The sequence below is a fragment of the Hyla sarda genome, chromosome 11 (genome assembly GCF_029499605.1).
Source record: "Hyla sarda isolate aHylSar1 chromosome 11, aHylSar1.hap1, whole genome shotgun sequence".
Classification (NCBI taxonomy): Eukaryota; Metazoa; Chordata; class Amphibia; order Anura; family Hylidae; genus Hyla; species Hyla sarda.
In genome coordinates this window covers 5,079,804-5,106,774 of record NC_079199.1, presented here as the reverse complement: position 1 = coordinate 5,106,774, position 26,971 = coordinate 5,079,804, and the positions used below count along the sequence as shown (strand labels likewise).

At 46.9% G+C, this 26,971-nt stretch overlaps 1 protein-coding gene across 3 annotated transcripts in view; it reads right to left on the bottom strand.

Annotated features, from left to right (window-relative positions):
- Window positions 1-24,878, bottom strand: part of DGLUCY (D-glutamate cyclase) — a 116,693-nt gene extending 91,815 nt beyond the window's left edge. The window contains exons 1-3 of one of the 3 annotated variants that reach the window (XM_056546975.1): window positions 24,787-24,878; window positions 10,750-10,795; window positions 6,943-7,054 (exon numbers count right to left, since the gene is read on the bottom strand). In XM_056546975.1, coding sequence (XP_056402950.1) covers window positions 6,943-7,045 — 103 coding nt within the window. In that variant the 5' untranslated portion in view covers window positions 7,046-7,054; window positions 10,750-10,795; window positions 24,787-24,878. The other 2 variants (XM_056546974.1, XM_056546973.1) reach the window with 2 other exon arrangements.
- Between the last annotated feature and the right edge of the window lie 2,093 nt (window positions 24,879-26,971).

Below are 26,971 nucleotides of genomic sequence, written 5' to 3'. Positions count from 1 at the left end.
GAGACAGTCCTTGATGTCTACTCTGCTTCTCCACGTCTTACTGTGCCTGTGCGGATGTCTGCCTCTGCCTTCTCCTTCTCTACAGTGGCCTTCTTGGACTCAGGATCTGCAGGAAATTTTATTTTGGCCTCTCTCGTCAACAGGTTCAACATCCCGGTGACCAGTCTCGCCAGACCCCTCTACATCAATTGTGTAAATAATGAAAGATTGGACTGTACCATACGTTTCCGCACGGAGCCCCTTCTTATGAGCATCGGATCTCATCATGAGAGGATTGAACTTTTGGTCCTCCCCAATTGCACCTCGGAAATTCTCCTTGGACTTCCCTGGCTTCAACTTCATTCCCCTACCCTGGATTGGTCCACTGGGGAGATCAAGAGTTGGGGGTCCTCTTGTTCCAAGAACTGTCTAAAACCGGTTCCCAGTAACCCTTGCCGTAACTCTGTGGTTCCTCCAGTAACCGGTCTCCCTAAGGCCTATATGGACTTCGCGGATGTTTTCTGCAAAAAACAAGCTGAGACTCTACCTCCTCACAGGCCTTATGATTGCCCTATCGACCTCCTCCCGGGCACTACTCCACCCCGGGGCAGAATTTATCCTCTCTCTGCCCCAGAGACTCTTGCCATGTCCGAATACGTCCAGGAGAATCTAAAAAAGGGCTTTATCCGTAAATCCTCCTCTCCTGCCGGAGCCGGATTTTTCTTTGTGTCTAAAAAAGATGGCTCCCTACGTCCTTGCATTGACTACCGCGGTCTTAATAAAATCACGGTTAAGAACCGCTACCCCTTACCCCTCATCTCTGAACTCTTTGATCGCCTCCAAGGTGCCCACATCTTCACTAAATTGGACTTAAGAGGCGCCTATAACCTCATCCGCATCAGAGAGGGGGACGAGTGGAAAACGGCATTTAACACCAGAGATGGACACTTTGAGTATCTGGTCATGCCCTTTGGACTGTGCAACGCCCCTGCCGTCTTCCAAGACTTTGTCAATTAAATTTTTCGTGATCTGTTATACTCCTGTGTTGTTGTATATCTGGACGATATCCTAATTTTTTCTGCCAATCTAGAAGAACACCGCCAGCATGTCCGTATGGTTCTTCAGAGACTTCGTGACAACCAACTCTATGCCAAAATTGAGAAATGTCTGTTTGAATGCCAATCTCTTCCTTTTCTAGGATATTTGGTCTCTGGCCAGGGACTACAGATGGATCCAGACAAACTCTCTGCCGTCTTAGATTGGCCACGCCCCTCCGGACTCCGTGCTATCCAACGCTTTTTGGGGTTCGCCAATTATTACAGGCAATTTATTCCACATTTTTCTACCATTGTGGCTCCTATCGTGGCTTTAACCAAAAAAAATGCTGATCCCAAGTCCTGGCCTCCTCAAGCAGAAGACTCCTTTAAACGACTCAAGTCTGCCTTTTCTTCGGCTCCCGTCCTCTCCAGACCTGACCCATCCAAACCCTTCCTATTGGAGGTTGATGCCTCCTCAGTGGGAGCTGGAGCTGTTCTTCTACAAAAAAATTCTTCCGGGCATGCTGTCACTTGTGGTTTTTTCTCTAGGACCTTCTCTCCAGCGGAGAGGAACTACTCCATCGGGGATCGAGAGCTTCTAGCCATTAAATTAGCACTTGAGGAATGGAGGCATCTGCTGGAGGGATCAAGTTCTCCTGTTATTATCTACACCGACCACAAGAACCTCTCCTACCTCCAGTCTGCCCAACGGCTGAATCCTCGCCAGGCCCGGTGGTCTCTGTTCTTTGCCCGATTTAATTTTGAGATTCACTTTCGTCCTGCCGATAAGAACATTAGGGCCGATGCTCTCTCTCGTTCCTCGGATGCCTCAGAAGTTGAACTCTCTCCGCAACACATCATTCCACCTGACTGCCTGATCTCCACTTCTCCTGCCTCCATCAGGCAGACTCCTCCAGGAAAGACCTTTGTTTCTCCTCGCCAACGCCTCGGAATCCTCAAATGGGGTCACTCCTCCCATCTCGCAGGTCATGCGGGTATCAAGAAATCTGTGCAACTCATCTCCCGCTTCTATTGGTGGCCGACTCTGGAGACGGATGTTGTGGACTTTGTGCGAGCCTGCACTATCTGTGCCCGGGATAAGACTCCTCGCCAGAAGCCCGCTGGTTTTCTTCATCCTCTGCCTGTCCCCGAACAGCCTTGGTCTCTGATTGGTATGGATTTTATTACTGATTTACCCCCTTCCCGTGGCAACACTGTTATTTGGGTGGTCGTTGATCGATTCTCCAAAATGGCACATTTCATCCCTCTTCCTGGTCTTCCTTCTGCGCCTCAGTTGGCTAAACAATTTTTTGTACACATTTTTCGTCTTCACGGGTTGCCTACGCAGATTGTCTCGGATAGAGGCGTCCAATTCGTGTCTAAATTCTGGAGGGCTCTCTGTAAACAACTCAAGATTAAATTAAATTTTTCTTCTGCATATCATCCCCAGTCCAATGGACAAGTAGAAAGGATTAACCAGATCTTGGGTGATTATTTGCGACATTTTGTTTCCTCCCGCCAGGATGACTGGGCAGATCTCCTCCCATGGGCCGAATTCTCGTATAACTTCAGGGTCTCTGAGTCTTCCTCCAAATCCCCATTTTTCGTGGTGTACGGCCGTCACCCTCTTCCCCCCCTCCCTACTCCCTTGCCCTCTGGTCTGCCCGCTGTGGATGAAATTTCTCGTGACCTTTCCATCATATGGAGAGAGACCCAAAATTCTCTCTTACAGGCTTCATCACGCATGAAGAAGTTCGCGGATAAGAAAAGAAGAGCTCCCCCCGTTTTTTCCCCTGGAGACAAGGTATGGCTCTCCGCTAAATATGTCCGCTTCCGTGTCCCTAGCTACAAGTTGGGACCACGCTATCTTGGTCCTTTCAAAATTTTGTCTCAAATTAATCCTGTCTCTTATAAACTTCTTCTTCCTCCCTCTCTTCGTATCCCTAATGCCTTTCACGTCTCTCTTCTCAAACCACTCATCCTCAACCGTTTTTCTCCCAAATCTGTTCCTCCCACTCCTGTTTCTGGCTCCTCGGACATCTTCTCGGTCAAAGAAATTTTAGCTGCCAAAAAGGTCAGAGGGAAAAATTTTTTTTTAGTGGACTGGGAGGGTTGTGGTCCTGAAGAGAGATCCTGGGAACCTGAGGACAACATCCTAGACAAAAGTCTGCTCCTCAGGTTCTCAGGCTCTAAGAAGAGGGGGAGACCCAAGGGGGGGGGTACTGTTACGCCGAGCGCTCCGGGTCCCCGCTCCTCCCCGGAGCGCTCGCTTCACTCTCCCCGCGGCAGCGCTCCGGTCACGTCCTCTGACCCGGGGCGCTGCGATTCCGCTGCCAGCCGGGATGCGATTCGCGATGCGGGTAGCGCCCGCTCGCGATGCGCACCCCGGCTCCCCTACCTGACTCGCTCTCCGTCTGTTCTGTCCCGGCGCGCGCGGCCCCGCTCCCTAGGGCGCGCGCGCGCCGGGTCTCTGCGATTTAAAGGGCCACTGCGCCGCTGATTGGCGCAGTGGTCCCAATTAGTGTGTTCACCTGTGCACTTCCCTATATCACCTCACTTCCCCTGCACTCCCTTGCCGGATTTTGTTGCCTTAGTGCCAGTGAAAGCGTTCCTTGTGTGTTCCTTGCCTGTGTTTCCAGACCTTCTGCCGTTGCCCCTGACTACGATCCTTGCTGCCTGCCCCGACCTTCTGCTACGTCCGACCTTGCTTTTGCCTACTCCCTTGTACCGCGCCTATCTTCAGCAGCCAGAGAGGTGAGCCGTTGCTAGTGGATACGACCTGGTCACTACCGCCGCAGCAAGACCATCCCGCTTTGCGGCGGGCTCTGGTGAAAACCAGTAGTGGCTTAGAACCGGTCCACTAGCACGGTCCACGCCAATCCCTCTCTGGCACAGAGGATCCACTACCTGCCAGCCGGCATCGTGACACTCAGCAGTTCCCCAGCCCCTCCCTTTCTCCTGACAGGAAGTTGTGTAGTCCTCTCATTGTCAGTGTGATGTTGTCTCCATAGCTCCCTTCTCCCTCCCTCCAGAGACAACGTATAATCCTCTGCGGTCTCAGGAGGTGTGGCTGGATTTTGTCTTTAAGCTCTAGCCCGCCCCCTAAATGATTTCACCACCACTGAATTACACCTACATCACCAACTCCTTGTCATACACATATATATCTATATTGGGACATTTAGCGAACAATGAGGTGTGGTTACAGCATACTGCCTTGTGCTAAACAATGCCACAGGCAGAGGAGCAGACAGGCAATGAAGCAGGTGATGCAACCTCACTGACTGTGTGAACAGTCTGCTGTGGAATATGATGTTCCACAGCAGCTCTGGGTAGGAAACTTGTAGAGTAATGTAGCAGAGGTGAAAGCAAAGTGGGAGGGCTGTGATGAAGAGCTGAGGGAAAGCAATGCATTCTGGGAATTGTAGTACTGAGCAATTGTTTAATTAGGAAGAACAGAACTAAAATCCCCAAAACAAATGGATTTGAGGTGGTTTCAGAACCGGGGCATTGCAACAGTACATGCTTCTGCTGTGTTTTTATTGTTTCTTACCTGACATCGTAGGATCCCTAACAGCACAGGTTATATACGGTATATAGTGATATAACATGCAGTCAGGTATGGTCATCCAGTTATACAATCATTATAGCAGTATACATTTACACTATGAACTTTGGCCAATTTCCTTCAATAATTGACAACGCCAAGATTGTGGACTCTCTGCTCTCGTGTTCATTCCTTTAAAGTTTTGCGCTGATGGTACTTTGTGTTATAAGTCATGAGGTGCACGTTACACCCCCTCAGAGCTAGACGTTATACAGTCATGGCCGTAAATGTTGGCACCCCTGATATGGGATCGTGAAGATATTAAGTTATAAAGCACCCCCCCCCCCCCCCCCCGGCTTGAATGAAGACTCGCGTCACCGCTCTGCTCCCTAAGAAGACGGAGCAGAGCGGTGTCGCGAGCCGTCACTTAAGCTGTCGGGGCCATGGCCGCAGCAAACAAAGCTGGTAAGTGTAAGTCCCCGCCCAGTGGACTACTTGCCGGGCGGCCGGGAGGGAATTTATAACTCAATACCTTCACCATGGTGAGGATAAGGATTTTAGCATATATATCGCATTGCCAAGCTTTATATATGCTAAAATATGCTGATTGGTTCCCTTTAAATGGGTCATGTGATCACCAGTCTGACCCACAGAAAAAGTGCTTAATGTGTCAGAGGAAGTGGTCAGTCCTTGGTCAGCTGACTTCCTGTGAACTACAGGATGACATCATCACCATTAGATCTCTTCTTGTAGCTCTCAGAACTCCCCCCCCCCCCATCTGTATACTGCTGCTATATCTATGGGATAAGGATAAATAGTAATTATACGCCCCTCCTCCAGCTATCTGTATTAGGGATCGACCGATATCGGTTTTTTAGGGCCGATACCGATAATCGGTGCAGGTTAGGGCCGATAGCCGATAACTTATACCGATATTCCGGTATAAGTTATCGGCTATTTAACCCCCTGCGACACCGCTGCAGATCATTGATTTAAAGCGGGCGCTTTAAATCAATGATCTGCAGTGGCTTTTGCGGGGCCATAGGCCGCCGCCGCCGCCGCCACCACCCGATTCTCTCCCCTACCTGCCAGGGTGCTCCGGGCCATCCATCCTTACTTCATGTAGTGTCCGGGGACGTTCCGGGTGGAGGGTGGTCCGGTCTGTCCTTCTTCTTCGGCGGGCCTCTTCTCCACTCCGGGCAGGCTCCGGCCTAGTACGCTGCATAGACATCGCTGCGCAGTGACGCACCCGACGTCACGGCGTAGCGGCGTCTATGCAGCGTACTAGGCCGGAGCCTGCCCGGAGTGGAGAAGAAGACCGTGGGAGAAGAAGGACGGCCCGGACCGGACCACCCTCCACCCGGAACGTCCCCGGACACTACATGAAGGAAGGATGGCCTGGACCACCCCCATTACGGGTAAGTTTAATTTTTTTATTCACTCGGAGGGTGGGGGAGGGGCCCGACCGGTATAGCGGTATGGGAAAAAATCCATACCGGTATACCGCCTAGCATCACGGTGGGGGGTGCGACACGGTGGGTCGGATGTGCGGTGCGGCGGGTCGAGGGGGTGGCGGTTGCGGTGCGGTGGGGGCGGTGCGGGGGGCGGGGCATTATCGGCTTATCGGCAAGATAATTGCCGATACCGATAATGCCCAAAATCGTGATTATCGGCCGATAATATCGGCCATACCGATAATCGGTCGATCCCTAATCTGTATACTGCTGCTATGTCTATGGGATCAGGATATATAGTAGTTATACACCTCCCCTCCAGCTCTATCTGTATACTGTTGCTGCAATCTCTATGGTATCAGGATAGATAGTGGTTATACACCTCCCCTCCAGCTCTATCTGTATACTGCTGCTGCAATTTCTCGGGGATCAGAACATGATCATGATATCTTATACTGCTGCTGGTATTTCTATGTGATTGGGATAATAGTTATACACCTCCCCTCCAGCTCTACCTGTATACTGCTGCTATCTCTATGGGATCAGGATATATAGTAGTTATACACCTCCCTTCCAGCTCTCTCTCTCTATGGGATCAGGATATATAGTAGTTATAAACCTCCCCTCCCAGCATTATTTTTATACTGCTGCTGCTATCTCTATGGGATCGGGATAGGTTTCATGTTGTGTACTATTTAGTTTTTGCTGTGATTTCCCCAAAATTGCTGAAAAAATCCCCACTCCCATCTGTCCAAGAAGCATGTTGGGAGTTGTACTTCTGCATCAGCTGGAGAGCCACAGGTTGAAGACCACTGCATGAGAAGGACAATTCAACGTCCTGTAGATCCCTGCAGCACCATCTGCATTACTATCATGGCGAGGGACCGTTTACATGGTTATACCCATTAATGTCAGCGCTTGTTACCTGCAGACATCCCAGACGTGTTACGGACATGGATTCCATTTTGACGTATTAAACAGCGGACAGCAGAGGGGACCAGAGACCTCAGCGAGTGCAGACAAACCATTCCCGGCTCCTGTCAGGAGAAGAACCAAATAATGATTAGGATCACCAGATCTGACTGTACAGTTTTTATAGATCGTGCATCAAATGTTGCAAAAATGTTGCACTGATCCCTATAGCAAAAATACACAGTGTCACCTGCGATGAAATCTATGTAAAAAAATGCAATACAAAAAATTCACAACTACAAATTTAAAAGCCCTTATACGACTGTGACACATTCTTCGCAATAGTCATTCATGATTTTTTTTCCCCAAAATCTGGATCCATTTAGGTCACTACACTTTAATGCAATTTGCAGATGACACAATAGCCAAGTGGAGTCCACGCTTAAAAGTTTGCAATTTTTGCTGAGATTATGGACAATTGTGACAAAAGTGCAACGCGACCGCAACGCATTAATAAACCCACTGATGTGTCCAATGAGTCAATGCAGCTTTTGCTGTAAACTCTCTGATCTGGTTCATGAGAAAATAATCCCTATATCCAGGATTGAAAAAAAACATAACTCATTTCTTACACAAACAGCGCCACTTTTGCCCACAGGTTATGGTTGGTATTGCAGCTCAGTTCAATTGAATTGAATGGAGCTGAGGTGTAATACTACACACAACCTGAGGACAGGGATGGAGCTGTTTCTGGAAGAAAGCTGCAAATGCTTTTTTCTAATTGTGAATAATTTCTTTAAGGAGGTTGTACATGCAGGTACTCTCTCTCCTGATCTGACATGGTGCATAGAGAGATGCACTGCAGACCGGACAGGCGAGCGTACTACACTGCCCAGCAAGCATTATGCATGTGTCCTATTCTAATGAAAGGATTCCAGTTTACCCCAAACTGTGGATTTCCAGAAGTTACAAAACTACAACTCCCAGCATGCCTGGACAGCCTTGGGCATGGTCTAATGCAATGGTCTCTAAACTGTGGACCTCCTGATGTTACAAAACTACAACTCGCAGCATGCCTGGACAGCCGCGGGCATGGTCTAATGCAGTGGTCTCCAAACTGCGGACCTCCAGATGTTGCAAAACTACAACTCCCAACATGCCTGGACAGCCTTGGGCATGGTCTAATGCAGTGGTCTCCAAACTGCGGACCTCCAGATGTTGCAAAACTACAACTCCCAACATGCCTGGACAGCCTTGGGCATGGTCTAATGCAATGGTCTCCAAACTGCGGACCTCCAGATGTTGCAAAACTACAACTCACAGCATGCCTGGACAGCCTTGGGCATGGTCTAATGCAGTGGTCTGCAAACTGTGGACCTCCAGATGTTGCAAAACTACAACTCACCGCATGCCTGGACAGCCTTGGGCATGGTCTAATGCAGTGGTCTGCAAACTGTGGACCTCCAGATGTTGCAAAACTACAACTCCCAGCATGCCTGGACAGCCTTGGGCATGGTCTAATGCAGTGGTCTCCAAACTGCGGACCTCCAGATGTTACAAAACTACAACTCCCAGCATGTCTGGACAGCCTTGGGCATGGTCTAATGCAGTGGTCTCCAAACTGCGGACCTCCAGATGTTACAAAACTACAACTCCCAGCATGTCTGGACAGCCTTGGGCATGGTCTAATGCAATGGTCTCCAAACTGCGGACCTCTAGATGTTGCAAAACTACAACTCCCAGCATGCCCGGACAGCCAAAGGCTGTCCGGGCATGCTGGGATTTGTAGTTTTGCAACATCTGGAGGGCCACAGTTTGGAAACCACTTATCTATTTGCAACTGTCTCCACCCAGTGCCTGTCCACATCCTGTCAGATCGATGGTTCCATTCACTGACAACAAGCAGAGGTCATTACAACATACAGATAGCTTATACATAACACAAGTGACTTCTTCCCCTCGTGTCCTGGCAGCAGTGAATGTGACAACAGGACACGGCACCGCTGCGGCCCCTTCACCATGTGACCTACCTCGGGCCCTGGGGACCCAGCTCCGTCCATACCAGGCGGATTATACACAGTGCGGATTATACACAGTGCGGATTATACACAGAGCCTGATCTCCAGATTTTCTTCACTTTGTATCAATTTTTAACTAACTGGTTAAACAGTCATAAGTTTTATAGTTTATCTCCTGAAAGAGAACGATTGTACATCAGCCACAAGGAGGGACGGACGACCCTTCATACTGACACACAGACCGAACGTCAGCAAGAAACGCAGCCCGGCTCCATACTTACATAAACAGGTTAATAGAGAATAAATGTATTCTTTCTCAATCTCCCCTAATTTAGGGCAGGTCAATCAGTATTCACGTGTCCTGTACATCATGGCAACTGCTGCAGGAACAACCACATCCAGATGAACGAGCAGCAGAGATTTAAGTAACAAATCTGCTAATTGTGAACCAAACCTTACAATCCCAGCTGTATAAAGCTCAACACAGGGGCCAAACGGGTAACCAAGGGGCCCCACAGCAAAAACCTGCAAAGGGCCCCACTTTACTATCACAATCCAGCAATAATATACAGTGATGTCACAGTACAGGGATAATACACAGTGATGTCACAGTACAGGGATAATACACAGTGATGTCACAGTACAGTGATAATGCACAGTGATGTCACAGTACAGGGATAATACACAGTGATGTCACAGTACAGGGATAATACACAGTGATGTCACAGTACAGTGATAATACACAGTGATGTCACAGTACAGGGATAATACACAGTGATGTCACAGTACAGGGATAGTACACAGTGATGTCACAGTACAGGGATAATACACAGTGATGTCACAGTACAGGGATAATACACAGTGATGTCACAGTACAGGGATAATACACAGTGATGTCACAGTACAGGGATAATACACACAGTGATGTCACAGTACAGGGATAATACACACAGTGATGTCACAGTACAGGGATAATACACAGTGATGTCACAGTACAGGGATAATACACAGTGACGTCACAGTACAGGGATAATACACACAGTGATGTCACAGTACAGGGATAATACACACAGTGATGTCACAGTACAGGGATAATACACAGTGATGTCACAGTACAGGGATAATACACAGTGATGTCACAGTACAGGGATAATACACACAGTGATGTCACAGTACAGGGATAATACACAGTGATGTCACAGTACAGGGATAATACACACAGTGATGTCACAGTACAGGGATAATACACAGTGATGTCACAGTACAGGGATAATACACAGTGATGTCACAGTACAGGGATAATACGCACAGTGATGTCACAGTACAGGGATAGTACACAGTGATGTCACAGTACAGGGATAATACACAGTGATGTCACAGTACAGGGATAATACACAGTGATGTCACAGTACAGGGATAATACACAGTGATGTCACAGTACAGGGATAATACACACAGTGATGTCACAGTACAGAGATAATATACAGTGATGTCACAGTACAGGGATAATACACAGTGATGATATATATTCAGGTATACTGAGCATGTAATGTCATATGCACCAGGACAATACACATAACAGTGACACATGATAAAGGTTACTGCCCTCAGTAGGGGTAACTACACCTTATGATGAGCCTTATTAGGTGTCGGACCCCACAGCACCCCATATGGTCAAATACTGTATAGCAATGCATCACGACTTATGGAGACATTACACACCCGTTACTTTATGTTCACTTCCTCTATAGGACACTGATCCTCCTCTGCACCAGGACAAGTCACAGAGCGGACACACTCACCTTCCTGCACCCCCCGAGCGGAAACTGCAGCCGCCAAACAAGGTTCCTGAGGAATAAACGTTATTAGTATCACAGCGACATCTAGTGGTGAGAGAACGAAATTACCAGAATTATTATTATTATCACCATGAATACAATTTACTCATTTACAATACAATTGTATTATTTATTCCAATTTCCTATTATATCCCTTGTTCACGATTTTTGCATTGATATTTCTTACTTTACCTTTTTTTAATTTTATAAACTTATTTAGAAGAATAAGCTGACAAAACTTCTGTATTTAAAGGATTATTTGTTAAAAGCAAAACTACCCTGTGCCATCTTACACTGAGAATCTTCACTAACCAGGGCTGTAATTGGAAACAGTCAACAATCATGTTTCTTAATACCCAATAATATATATAGATATATATTTATATATACAGTGTATATATATATATATATATATATATATATATATATACCTTATTCTTTTAATTTAGACCGATGTAAAGTAGTTTATAGGGGTCTTTTTTTTTTCAACTAATGCAAAACTACTACTCCCAGCATGCCCTCATAGCCTTTGGTGCATCCCTCTGACAATGGGCGATGAATAAAAAAAAAAAAAATAAATGAACTCATAAAGTAATGTTTCCCAAACCAATTTACCTCCAGCTGTTGCAAAACCACAACTCCGAGCATGCCCGGACAGCCAAAGGCTGTCCGGGCATGCTGGGAGTTGTAGTTTTGCTACAGCTGGAGGCCTCCTGGTTGGGAAACACTGCCATAAAGCAAGAGGAAAGACTGAGCTGCTCTCTGCTGGCAGATATGTGTCATTGCAGGACAGCTCCCAGGACATGAAGCAGAACTCTGTGGACTTCGCCTCATTCAGCTGCTTTATGATCTCTGGGAGTCACCATATATTTAGCTCCTTGTAGGGGAAACATTTTCCTGTATTTAGATGTGTGGTGTCCCGGTACAGGATCTGGTCCTGTCCCTGTCTAAAGTCCCCTCAGCCAGAGTCCCTTCATTCCCATAGGGCTGTCCTGCAGGGCTTACCCCTGGACGCCTCATATAAATTGTACATTGTTTAATATATAAAGATAATATTAATGTATAGGAGATATATATGTATAGGACCTTTCCCGGGTCACGTGATGCACAGTTGTAATGTACTATTGTTCAAGGACCTTCCATGGTCATGTGATGTACCCAGAGTTCACTGGGTTCAGGACTTACAGGTTTGCTGACCAATGAGCTTAGTCCAGCCCCTTATTATATAAAGGGCTGTAGCCACTAATTTGACTCTCTTAGTTCCTGCTCTTGCTGACGGACTATCAAGCAAGCACAAACATCTCAGAAGAAATCTAAATTCATCTAGGCCAAAGCCTAAGAACCTGCAGCCACTAAACCGTGAGTTACCAAGCTTAATCTATCAAATCCTGTGTGACTACTACCACCTTAAAGATTATAATTAGTTGCGCAGTGGCCTGCATCAAAGCTCATTGCTTCAAAGTCCCAGCGGAACCTGCATTCCGGTTGCTTCTTAAGAGACTGTTACGTATGAAGACTGTTGCATAAAATCTTCAAGTAAAGTTCTTCTGTTTATTCATAAAGTCTGATGTGGACATTACGTTAATTTCCCTACCGTTTCTGGGACGGTTGGCGGTAGGACCATTAACACTAAGGAAACCGCACCCTGGCGTCACGACATATAAGGGTTAATACCACCAGACCCTGCACTTACATCAATGCAACACCCCAGACACCACAACTCTCCTGGTTCACCACAGATGAATCTAAAATGTCTTTCTATAAATCCATCTATGATTCACTTCAGTAGAGCCATAAATCTATACATTTATTTCCTGCATGAGATGGTAGATGCTAGAACCAGCTGACAGAGGAGTGCGCTGTGCAGGAGACAGACTTACATTGTCTATGGGATTGTCTCTGTCAGCTGCAATTTTCTCCCCGCTCGTTCTAACATTTGGTCAGGTTCTGAATGCTCAGACCCCAACCGATCAAAACGTTTGACTTATGTATTTTTAAAGCTGCAGGTACATTTTAATCCAGCTGAATGTTCCCATCACCAGCAGACACATACACACTGCTGAGCCTACTTATGTATCACAATGGTACAGAGGAATAAGCTGCTGCCAGATACCCTTTCCCCTTCTGCCTCCTCTGTCCTCCACCTCCAGGCTCCTCTGTCCTCTTCTCCAGACTTCTCTGTCCTCCTCTAACAGACTCCTCTGTCACTTCCTCCTGAATCATCCATCTTTTCCTCCAGACTCCTCTGTCCTCCTCCTCCGGACTCCTCTGTTCTACACCTCCAGCCCCCTCTATCCCCTCCTTCAGACTCCTCTGTCCTCTCCTCCAGGTTCCTCTGTTCTCTTCTCCAGACTTCTCTGTCCTCCTCTTCCAGACTCCTCTGTCACTTCCTCCTGAATCATCCATCTTTTCCTCCAGGCTCCTCTGTTCTCCACCTCCAGCCCAATCTGTCCCCTCCTTCTGACTCCTTTGTCCTTCTACTCCTCTGTCCTCCTCCTCCGGACTCCTCTGTCCTCCTCCAGACTCCTCTGTCCTCCTCCTCCAGACTCCTCTGTCCCCCTTCAGACTCCTGCCTCCTCATCCAGAATATTCTGTCCCCCTTCAGACTTTTCTGCCCCCCTTCAGATTTCTGTCTCCCATTCAGACTCCTCTGACCCCTTTAGACTCTTCAGTCTTCCTCCAGACTCCTCTGTTCCCTTCCAAATTCCTGTTTCCTCCAGACTTCTCTCTCCCCTTCAGATACCTCTTGCAGACTACTGTCTCCTCCAAATCCTTTTGTCCTATTCCCCCCAGACCCCTCTGTCCTCCTTCAGACTCCGCTGTCTCTTCTAGACTCCTCTGTCCTCCTCCTTCAGACTCCTCTGTCCTCCTCCCTCCAGACTCCTCCTCCTCCTGACCCCTCTGTCAGACTCCTCTGTCTCTTGCAGACCCCTCTGGCCTCTTCCTCCAGACTCTTTTGTCCTCCTACTCCTCCACACTCCTCTGTCATCCTCCTCCTAACCCCTCTGTCCTTCTACTCCTCCACACTCCTCTGTCATCCTCCTCCTAACCCCTCTGTCCTTCTACTCCTCCACACTCCCCTGTCCTCCTCCTCCTAACCCCTTTGTCCTCCTCCACACTTCTATGTCCTCCTCCATTCCTCCAGACTCCTCTGTCCTCATACTCCTGAGGTGGCCCAGTACAGGAGTTGCACCCCTGTACCTTTGCTGCCCTTTCAGGCAGACTCCAAGTCAGTGACCCCCCCCCACATACACACACACACACACACACAACCACACACACACACACTTGTCTTATGTATCATCTTAAGCAGGGCCTTGAAGGAATTTGGGGGCTCCAAGCAAAATAGGCATGGATCAAAGTGGCCCTGCATCAAAGTGTCCAAGTCCACTATAAGTCCCAGAAAGCCCTGTGGTCTATGACATCACTGGTCACCTCCTTGGGCCTAGCCCAGCAGCATAGACTGTTATATCTGTCTGACTCGGTAAAGCTGCCGTTGCTCCGTAACTTGGTGTCGGAGTCATTATTTGCCCCCGTGCCTAGCCCAGGATCCAGCGGTATAACTTCAGGTGGTGTAGATGATAAACCACGACCCGGCGTCACGAACACAAGGGGTTAATGCCATCTGCCCCTATGGTAATTCCATTTGCCCTCATCACACCCTCACCACAACTTTTGGCATCCTACGAACAGGATACTGGTGTGCGCCTTGTGCAAAAATTACCCCCCAGTCTGAACGGTGTCCAGTATTGCCGAAAATTTACGCGCAGATGCAAAAAGAAATTGCACCAGAAAGTGTACGGGACTTCATCAGTGAAAAGTGTTTATTCCGAGGCGCTTGTGAAATAGAGGGGGAGGTGAAGAGAAGTTTGTTATCTGCCATTGTGAACTGTGTAAAGTCTGTGCCTGAAAGAGTTAATCCGGTCCAGTGGTCTCTGAAGTCACTATTCACCTTCTTGAGCCTAGCCAAGCTGCATGGACTGTTACATCTGTCTGACTCAGTAAAGCTGCCGTTGTTCCGTAACTTGGCGTCTGAATCATTATTTGCCCCTGTGCCTAGCCCAGGATCCAGCGGTATACCTTCGGGTGGTGTAGAGGATAAACCATGACCTGGCGTCACGAACACAAGGGGTTAATGCCATCTGCCCCTAGAGTAATTCCATCTGCCCTCATCACACCCTCACCACACTCCTCTGTCCTCCTCCTCCTCCTTACTTCTCTGTCCTCCTCCACACTCGTCTGTCCTCCTCCAGACTCCTCTGTCCACTCCAAACTCAGTTTAGCTAAGTTTGAACAACGCAACTTCTTCTGGAGCATACAGCAGCAGATAAGTACTGGAAGGATAAAAAAAAAAATATGGCATAATTTACAAATCTGTCTAACTTTCTGGAAAAATTTTTTTTTTTCCCACCAGAGTACCCCTTAAATGGGCACTGTCACCAACTTTATTTTTTGATATGTTGTAGTACTTATGTACTACAACATATCTCTAATATACTTTTATTATTTTTTTTTTTCATTAAAAAGGTCTAATTTACATTTAAAAACCGGCTACTGAAAAAGGACTGATTTTGGAGTGGCAATCAGTCCTTTTTCAGTTAGGCTGCACTCGCTCCCTGCCTGTCAATCAGACAGGCGGGAGCGAGCGCATTGGCTCCCCGGCCACTGGCTGGGAGGCCACTCCTCCCGCACATCGCCACCGCCGCCTCGTTGCCGCCGCTGTCCCTGCACGCCCGCTGCCGGACTCTGCAGTAACTGCAAGTGTAATGAGGGAACGGGGTATGCGGGGGGGGGGGGGGGGGGGAGGGAACGGGCTAGTGGCGTAGGGGGGGGGGTAACGGGCTAGCAAAAAAAAAAAAAATAGGATGGTCTGAGCTACCCTTTAAAGGCTCCTGGGCCCCAGTGAATTTATTTTTCCAGGGGCCCCACCTTCCATGTGCCATTTATAAGACAAGAGGATTTTTTTATGTAACAGAAGGGGTCTTTGGGACTCCTCCAGTTACGCTCGTGGTTGTTGTCTTATCACTTCAAGAACAATAAGGTTGGGCAGTAAAGAAGTAAAGATCCAACATGCCGACTATCTCTACCAAATACCGATGCGCCGGTGCCTGGGACCTGAGAATCTGGTGAGGAGACTGGCAGACTGATGTATGTGCCCGGGTGTATGCACTGCAGGGAAAGTATTTGCTTCACATGTGATAGGCGTGTGGGTGTCTAGGTATATGTTTGCATCATGTAAATAGTTATTATTGGTTGATGTCATGAAAGCTACATAACCCTCAGGGCCCTCAATATAAAGTGAATCATTCAAATAATATAGACGAGTGCTCTCCAGCTATTACAAAAGAACAACTGCTAGTATGTCCTGACAGGCTGTGTGTGTTCCCTTGGAGTGTTCCCTAAGGCTAGGTTCACACTACGGAATTTCCACCTGTAATTCTGCTTTGAAATTGTATAGTGTAGTGAATGGGTTTCCGTTCACAAATTCACACTTTGGAATTTGTGGAGCGGAATTTTCTGAACGGAAAATCCGCTTGGAAATTTCCGCCTGAAGAATGTCTTTGCTCATACTATTACTATTACTAATACTATTGGAGACTGCAGTGTCCGCGCGGTCCTAGCGCCGACTGATTCAGTCAGCGCTGGCCGCAATCGGAATCTCCAGGCGGAAATTTTCTTCCTGGAGATTCCGTAGTGTGAACCTAGCCGAACTGTGCCTCCGGGGCTCTCCAGCTGTAGCCAAACTACAACTCCCAGCATGCCCAAACATGGCGAATCCCAACCAATGTGCCTTTAGCTGTTGCACTGTTTAACTGGGCTGTCCGGGCATGCTGAGAGTTTTAGTTGGAGGAACACCGATTGGGAAACACTGCACTAACAGTCTGCATGTGATCTCCTGCAGTGTTTTTCCAACTTGTAGCTCTCTAGCTCTGTGGTCTTCAAATTGTGGCCATCCAGCTTTGAAAACTACAACTCCCAGCATGCTCGGACAGCCAACGGCTGTCCGGGCATGCTGGGAATTGTAGTTATGCAACATCTGGAGAGCCACAGTTTGAAGACCACTACTCTAGCTATTGCAAAACTACAACTCCCAGCATGACCTAAAAGCCTGCCTGTGATCTCCAGCTGTTCATAATCTACAACTTTCAACATGCCCTAAGCCCACAGCGTTTCCCAACATGTGGCTATCCAGCTTTTGTAAAACTACAAATCCCAGCATGCCCTAATCCAGGGGTCCTCAAACTTTTTAAACAGGGGGGCCAGTTCACAGTCCCTCAGACAGTTGGAGGGCCGGACTATAGATATCAAAAGATATGCACAATTATATATCTTATTAGTGGACTACCACTTTAAGTATGCAGCACAGTTCCCCCCACATTAGGTTGGCAGTATAGATCCCCCACGTTAGGTTGTAGTTCCCACACATTAGGGTTGGCAGTACAGTTCCCCCACATTAGGTGCAGTACAGTTCCCCCACATTAGGTGCAGTACAGTTCCCCCACATTAGGTGCAGTACAGTTCCCCCACATTAGGTGCAGTACAGTTCCCCCACATTAGGTGCAGTACAGTTCCCCCACATTAGGTGCAGTACAGTTCCCCCACATTAGGTGCAGTACAATTCCCCCACATTAGGTGCAGTATAATGTTTCCCCACATTAGGTGCAGTATAATGTTTCCCCACATTAGGTGCAGTATAATGTTTCCCCACATTAGGTGCAGTATAATGTTTCCCCACATTAGGTGCAGTATAATTTTTCCCCACATTAGGTGCAGTATAATGTTTCCCCACATTAGGTGCAGTATAATGTTTCCCCACATTAGGTGCAGTATAATGTTTCCTCACATTAGGTGCAGTATAATGTTTCCTCACATTAGGTGCAGTATAATGTTTCCCCACATTAGGTGCAGTATAATGTTTCCCCACATTAGGTGCAGTATAATTTTTCCCCACATTAGGTGCAGTATAATGTTTCCCCACATTAGGTGCAGTATAATGTTTCCCCACATTAGGTGCAGTATAATGTTTCCCCACATTAGGTGCAGTATAATGTTTCCCCACATTAGGTGCAGTATAATGTTCCCCCACATTAGGTGCAGTATAATGTTCCCCCACATTAGGTGCAGTATAATGTTCCCCCACATTAGGTGCAGTATAATGTTCCCCCACATTAGGTGCAGTATAATGTTCCCCCACATTAGGTGCAGTATAATGTTCCCCCACATTAGGTGCAGTATAATGTTCCCCCACATTAGGTGCAGTATAATGTTCCCCCACATTAGGTGCAGTATAATGTTTCCCCACATTAGGTGCAGTATAATGTTCCCCCACATTAGGTGCAGTATAATGTTCCCCCACATTAGGTGCAGTATAATGTTCCCTCACATTAGGTGCAGTATAATGTTTCCCCACATTAGGTGCAGTATAATGTTCCCCCACATTAGGTGCAGTATAATGTTCCCCCACATTAGGTGCAGTATAATGTTCCCCCACATTAGGTGCAGTATAATGTTCCCCCACATTAGGTGCAGTATAATGTTCCCCCACATTAGGTGCAGTATAATGTTCCCCCACATTAGGTGCAGTATAATGTTCCCCCACATTAGGTGCAGTATAGATCCCCCAAATTAGGTGCAGTATAGCTCCCCACAATTAGGTGCAGTATAGCTCCCCACATTAGGCTATAGTTCCCCCACATTAGGTGCAGTATGTTCCCCCACAGACATACAGCCTCGATCCTGTGTTCTGCCCCCACTTCAGTGCTCCAACCACAGCTCCTCCGGTCCGGACATAGCAGTAAGTCCCGGGACCGAAGGAGCGGTGGTCGGAGCACCGAAGCTGACGTGCCGCTGGTAACACTTACCTAGCTGGCCAGCGCACGTCCTCATCGCTGCCCCGCTCCTCCGCGCTCCGTTGCTGCGTGCGCCACCTTCCCGGCGGCCCCTGCGTTTTTAAAGTAAACGCGGGGTCTCAGAGAGCACATCCCTGTGTCCCGAAAACATCTTTCAGAACACAGGGATGTCCCAGGCAGCCGCGGGCCGGATAAATGTCCTCGGCGGGCCGCATGTGGCCCGTGGGCCGTAGTTTGAGGACCCCTGCCCTAATGAGACTGTGTGATCCTCAGCAGTGTTTTCCAACCTATGGCTCAGATTGGAGACCACTGATATAAAGCTAGGTGTTCTTTCAATATATTTCAATGTGAATATTTGTAGGCACAGGCAGGGGCTTGACTATACAGGTAGCAGCCACAGCGGCCCTAGTGCCTAAGGGGGCCCCAAAACACATCTGCCCCATAAGAGACCAGTATTTTAATTGGCATTTGGGGCCCTGTTGCAGATTTTGCATCGGGGCCCAGAAGCTACAAGCTACGCCTCTGGGCACAGGAAATAGACTGTGTCAAATAATTTACTTACATGGAAAAACTCCAAGTGAACAATATTTCCAGGAATTGAATCTGATACGTCCTGGAGTATTTTCGTAGATGGCATTGGGTAACATTTGCCTGGCACTTACTGCTGCAACAATGTGGCAAGCAACATGTTCCTCTGCCTATATAAATATACACTGCTCCCAAAAATATAAGGGAACACTTAAACAACACCATGTAACTCCAAGTCACTGACACTTGTGTGAGATCCCACTGTCCACTCAGGAAGAACACTGATTGACAATCAATTTCACATGGAACAGACAACAGGTGGAAATTATAGGCAATTAGCAAGACAACCCTAATAAAGGAGTGGTTCTGCAGGTGGTGACCACAGACCAATTCTCAGTTCCTATGCTTCCTGGCTGATGTTTTGGTCACTTTTGAATGCTGGCGGTGCTTTCACTCTAGTGGTAGCATGAGACGGAGTCTACAACCCACACAAGTGGCTCAGGTAGTGCAGCTCATCCAGGATGGCACATCAATGCGAGCTGTGGCAAGAAGGTTTGCTGTGTCTGTCAGCGTAGTGTCCAGAGCATGGAGGCGCTACCAGGAGACAGGCCAGTACATCAGGAGACGTGGAGGAGGCCGTAGGAGGGCAACAACCCAGCAGCAGGACCGCTACCTCCACCTTTGTGTAAGGAGGAGCAGGAGGAGCACTGCCAGAGCCCTGCAAAATGACCTCCAGCAGGCCCCAAATGTGCATGTGTCCACTCAAACGGTCAGAAACAGACTCCATGAAGGTGGTATGAGGGCCCAACGTCCACAGGTGGGGGTTGTGCTTACAGCTCACCTCGTGCAGGACGTTTGGCATTTGCCAGAGAACACCAAGATTGGCAAATTCACCACTGGCGCCCTGTGTTCTTCACAGATGAAAGCAGGTTCACACTGAGCACATGTGACAGACATGACAGTCTGGAGACACTGTGAAGAACGTTCTGCTGCCTGCAACATCCTCAGGCATGACCGGTTTGGCGGTGGGTCAGTAATGGTGTGGGGTGACATTTCTTTGGGGGGCTGCACAGCCCTCCATGTGCTTGCCAGAGGTAGCCTGACTGCCATTAGGTACCGAGATGAGATCCTCAGACCCCTTGTGAGACCATATGCTGGTGCCGTTGGCCCTGGGTTCCTCCTAATACAAGACAATACTAGACCTCATGTGGCTGGAGTGTGTCAGCAGTTCCTACAAGAGGAAGGCATTGATGCTATGGACTGGCCGCCCGTTCCCCAGACCTGAATCCGATTGAGCACATCTGGGACATCATGTCTTGCTCCATCCCCCACAGACTGTCCAGGTATCCGCCACCTCATCATGAGCATGCCCAGGCATTGTAGGGAGGTCATACGGGCACGTGGAGGCCACACACACTACTGAGCCTCATTTTGACATGTTTTAAGGACATTACATAAAGTTGGATCAGCCTGTAGTGGGGTTTTCCACTTTGATTTTAAGTGTGACTCCATATCCAGACCTCCATGGGTTGATAAATTTGATTTCCATTGGTATGGTGGGGTGTGAGGTGCAGGGCAGATGGTGTTATCATAGGGGCAGATGGCATTACCCCCTTGTATTCGTGACACCAGAGCGTGGTTTAGCCTATAACCACCCGAAGGTTATACCGCTGGATCCTGGGCTAGGCATGGGGGCTTTACTGAGGGTAGACAATTGGTATAGTCTTTGCAGTACAGCCAGGGCCCAAGGAGGTGACCAGTGACACAGAGACCTTGCTGGGACTTGTAGTTAGACGGGAGAATTTAGTACAGGCCACGCTGAGTAGACAGATGCCTTGACTTGACTGACTTGTGACTGACAGGATGGTGACTTTATTTTACTCGTACTTGACTTGTGGCTGCAGGACTTGACTTGAGGCCTCCAATGCTCTGAACACACACAGTTAGACAGCTTGACTGCACTGGACCTCAGCACACAGAGCTATAAGCTCCAAGAGAGGAAAGAGTGAGCTAGTTCCACCCAGGGCTTATATGGGGAGACTAGCAAGGAGCCCATAGGTCACTCTTGGGGTCAGCTGGTCACTGGTACCTCCTGGGTAACAATCACACGGTATAACTTGTTAAAGGTACAATACACAGCATATTGCATAACATATTTACAATGGGGGAAACACTGTAGAGGGAACTTGGGACACGGAGGGACATGTCCTGATAGGGCAGGGAAGGTACGGGGTAACACCATCCCGTACTGGGCCACCACAAAAGTATTTCATACAATTAGTTCATTCATTCAGATCTAGGATGTGTTATCTTAGTGTGTATTTTTTTTTGAGCAGTGTATAAAGTATATGATGCTGATTCCAGACATGGTGCAGGGGAGCAGAGTCTAGAGTCTAGGACGAATATGAGGGACCACTTGTTTCTGCTTCAAGACTTACAGCTATGAACCATGTACACAGGCTCCATATACAGGTATCAATCTGTATAAAGTGTCAGGCACACCGCAGGCTGCAGAGCACCAAGATGGGAATCCAGCTGCTTCACTCACATATTCAGAATTATTGCTATCATAAAGGAAGCTGGGAGCTGTGCAGTAAAAGAAATGAATAGGGTTATAGCTACCGACAAATCTCTGCAATAACTTTATTCCTTCCTCCTTTAGGCCCAGATTGTTTTGCATTAAAACTGACTCTGCGGTACCAGTAAGCTGTAAGGAGGTTGTCTTGTAATGGAGAATTCTGCTGTCTCCTGTAACATTAGTACCGTATATACTCGAGTATAGGCCGAGTTTTCCAGCACAATTTTTCGTGCTGAAAATGCCCCCCTCGGCTTATACTTGAGTGGAAAAAAAAACGTTGGGGGTGAGGGTGAGGGGGGATTGGCTGGGCCATACATCTTCGCTGAAGGGACCATCCGACTAGTGATGCTGCATTGAGGACGACGCACAGGGACGTCCGTGCACAGCAGACGGCGGAAGCGTCAATGCAGCTAGTCACTAGTCTGGGGCCGGCCCGGAGTGGAGAAGAGGGCCTCCCGGTGAAGATGGACGGCCCAGACCGGCTCACCCTCCCCACCGGAATGCGGACGGTCCCTGCAGCTACTAAGCAACAGGACCGAGAGAACTGGGGAGGTGAGTAGACAATGAGGGGGGCCTATATGATGACGGAGGGGACGGTCTGGATGATGGCAGGGGGGATATAGACTGGGGGTGATGATGACAGGGGGGATTTGACAGGGGGTGATGATAATGGGGGTCTGGATGATGACAGGGGGGGGTCTGGATGATGACAGGGGGGGATGATGTATTTCCCCCCCCTAAGCTTATACTCAAGTCAATAAGTTTTCCCAGGTTTTGGGGGTGAAAGTAGGGGCCTCGGCTTATATTCGGGTCGGCTAATACTCGAGTATATACGGTATATTGTATAGAAAAGAGTTTAGCAGTATAGAAGAAACATACATTTTATCATATAGGGCTTATATACCTAGAGAAGGTTCTTGATGGAGAATTACACTAAGCTCAGTCATTTTCATTGAATGGCGATGTGGCAATTTTTTAGCCCATGAGGGAAAATGTACTTATTATTTTTTATTAAAAAGCAAAAGGGCAGGAACATACAAAAATTGACACACTGTTCAGAGAAACCCATGCACAAAATGTATTGTGGGCTACGATTTATAAAACTCTTAGATAATTCAGAACATGCATAAAATTCCGACCTGGATGATATGTACAATTTGTAAAACATGATAAGGAAAGATGGGGGTAGGGAAGGTAACCTTAAATGTCAAACCAAAATGTCAAAATATATACCAAAAAATACATTTCATTTGTGGAACAAAGTAGTAAATTGTTAGAATTCAAACTTAACAGTCCAGCAAATATCAAAAGAAACGAACAATCATGCTTTTCTTTCTATTTTTTTTAATTTTATTTTTAATTTAATTTTTTTTTCCTCTCCCCCCCTGAATCATTCAAGGTTGTGTTCTGTGCTTGGCGTAAGATAAGGGAGTTTTCAAGCAGGGAGGGTATGAGATCTGGAACTGACTGTGCTTAACTGGAATTCTTTAAAAGCCCATATAAAGGAGAGGGTTAAGGGTTAGTCCCCAACACTGCTACAAGTCAGTGAATGAAACCTACAGGGTGACTCCCCCATCAACAAAACAAGATACAGTCCTGGAATTAGTTCAGCCTTTCTCGAAGACAGAATTTTAACCCAAGGGGACAACAATGTCAACAAAACAGTTTGTTCTACGGAACTTTACAATTACTCAAGGCAAAATTATGCAAAATAGAAAGGTGACTTTACTGTATACAGTCATGGCCGGAAATGTTGGCACCCCTGAAATTTTCTTTATAAAATGAAGTATTTCTCACAGAAAAGGATTGCAGTAACACATGTTTTGCTATACACATGTTTATTCCCTTTGTGTGTATTCGAACTAAACAAAAAAAGGAGGAAAAAAAAGCAAATTGGACATAATGTCACCAAACTCCAAAAATGGGCCGGACAAAATTATTGTCCCCTTTCATAATTGTGGAAACATGAGATTGTTTCAAGCATGTGATGCTCCTTTAAACTCACCTCAGGCAAGTAACAGGTGTGGGCAATATAAAAATCACACCTGAAAGCAGATAAAAAGGAGAGAAGTTCACTTAGTCTTTGCATTGTGTGTCTGTGTGTCCCACACTAAGCATTGACAACAGAAAGAGGAGAAGAGAACTGTCTGAGGACTTGAGAACCAAAATTGTGGAAAAATATCAACAATCTCCAGGTTACAAGTCCATCTCCAGAGATCTAGATTTGTCTTTGTCCACAGTGCGCAACATTATCAAGAAGTTTACACCCCATGGCACTGTAGCTAATCTCCCTGGGCGCGGACGGAAGAGAAAAATTGATGAAAGGTATCAAGGAAGAGTGGTTCAACGTTCCGGCCGAGAGGTGTAAGAAACTTATTGATGCTTATAGGAAGACACTGATTTCACTTATTGTTTCCAAATGGTGTGCAACCAAATATTAAGTTAAGGGGCCAATAATTGTGTCCAGACCATTTTTGGAATTTGGTGACATTATGTCCAATTTGCTTTTTTCCCCTCTGTTTTTTGGTTTAGTTCCAATACACACAAAGGGAATAAACATGTGTATAGCAAAACCTGTGTTACTGCAATCCTTTCCTGTGAGAAATACTTCATTTTCTTCAAAAATTCAGGGGTGCCAACATCTACAGCCATGACTGTATTAGGACTTAGGCAAAACCCAAAACAAAGCAGATGCAGGGCAGATGTTATGGCCCAAGGGGCAGATGGCATTAACCCCTTCTTGTCGTGACGCCAGGGGGTGGTTTAGCCTTAACCACCCGAAAGTAATACTGCTGATCCTGGGTTAGGCAGGGGCAATGATGACACCAATGCCAGATTAAGGATAACAGCAGCTTTACTGAGGCAAGACAGGTGATATAGTCTTTTGCAGTACAGCCAAATATCCCAAGGAGGTGACCAGTGACACAGGGGGACCTCGCAGGCTTGCTGGGACTTGCAGTAGTTAGACTGACTTTAGTGCAGGCCACGGTGACTACAGATGGACTTGACAGAGATGGTGACTGACAATATGATGACTTGACTTACTGATGACCGACTTGTGGCTGCAGGACTTTAGGCTTGAGGCCTCCAATTCTCTGGACACAGACACTGGAACAACTTGACTGCACGGAACCTCAGCAGGAAAAGCAATGTGCTAAGAGAGTGATTACAGCCCCTCCTCTGGTTAAATAGGGGGGCTGTGCAAGGAGCCCATAGGTCACTTGGGGGGTTACCTGGTCACTGGAGCCTCCTGGGTAACAATCATGTGGTACAAACATTAAAGAAACAGTACACTTTTATAATACAAACATATATACATTATGGTGATACTATAAGGGGGACCCTGGGGACATGCAGGGACTCTGCCTGACAGGGCAGAAGGAAAGTACCGCGACACACCATCCCATACTGGGACACCACAACTTGCTTTATCCTATGATATTATAGCATTTATGTTAATTACACATTCATTTGTATAACATACAATCCCCACCTTTTGGGAGTTGGCTAGTCCCCAGACGCCATTCTGAGACATAGCACTATGCCTATGCTTTGAAGATTCTGTATTTTTATAAAACAAAGATTATAATGTATCTTACATAAAATATGTGGGAAAAAGAAGTTTGACTTTGTCTTCCATTACCATAGAAATACAATACTCACTTGGAAATGTAGCGTGTTAGATATAGCAAGTGCTGTATATGCAACATCATACACTCACAGATGTACACAGACTCCAGGCAGAGAGGAGATGGGGAGGGATGTATACAAAATATACAACACTATCTGCAAGCATTCTCTTCTTTTGTAACAACCAATAACACAAAGACTGCAAACACATACAATCATATACAAGAGATAACATAATAACAGATAGGATACACACAAAGGTTCCTTCACACATTCACAAAAATATAAAAGGATAAAATGATGCAAATATATTAACATAAAATTCAACTAATACCACGTGGATTTTCTTTTTCTTTTTACTAGTTTGAAATGATTAATTATAACACTTTTTATTCATACTAACAGTTTTAAAAAGGAAAGTATTCACTACTATTATTATTATGCTATTCATTGGTTCCAGGGGACCCCCTGTGGTTCCCCCTGACTCCTTCAGTACATTCTTGAACAATATATTAACACTTTCTACAGTTCCAACACACTTTATAATTTCTCCTACATTCTTCTCTAACCACTTTCTGATTTACTTCCTATGGGCCTTCTGTAACATTCTGTTTCTCATCTTCATTTATACCAAACATTCAGGAGTTACCGTGTCAATATTCCGGCATCCTGCGACCGTGACGGGCAATTCCCGGCACTCTCCTTAAGCGACAAGCCCACTGTGTTGCTGTCAGAGGGATGACCACGCTCAACCTCCCAGTTCACTCAATCCCCAGAGTTCCTCTAGGGTTCACGGGGATGTCTTGTTATTATGGGAGGCCCCCCAGTTCGCTCAATTCCCCAGAGTCCCTTCACAGATCATGGGGATGTCTTGTTACTAGAACTCAATCCCCCAGAGTCCCTTAGACACTGGCCAGACTTATATATAACAACATACAAATAACAGACTTACATGTAACGATAACCGGGCAACAGATAGTCACTATGACAGGTTCGAGATAACTGGGCTCTGGGGAAAAAACTATATTACCTGTCTTTTGGTGGCCGCAGAACAGGCCTCAGCCAGTGCAGCCAACTCATTACCTTCCTGCCCTGGGCAATAAGGTAGGGTTTTTCAGCTTTGACAACTTTGATAAGTCTTACTTTCCATTACAAAGCTTACCGGTCAATACAGACTTAAAGGCTCGTAGGGAAAGCATCTGTTCTTCATGTGCAGAAACTGCAACAAGGGAGGCGATGAAGTAGCCATGGCTTATCTAACGTGCAGCACAAAAGAGTTCCAGGGCATATAAGGACAGAAGAGCTAGGCACATGTTAAGGGATAGGTAAAATAGACATTTTAAGGGGGGAGGGGGCTATAATGGATTCATATGTACTAATATATATGTACTAATATAAAATGTCTATTTTTCCCTAAACTACTTACTAAGATATTTGCTCAATTAAACTGATCCCTCCTCCCCCACCTGTATGCTCCTTACCCCTCCCATCGTGTATCGAAGATGGCGATTAGCTGTGGAATGTAGCAAAGATAGCAGAAAATGTATCTAATGAAGAATTGCGTAGACAAAGTTTTACAATGGACAATTATGGGAGTTGT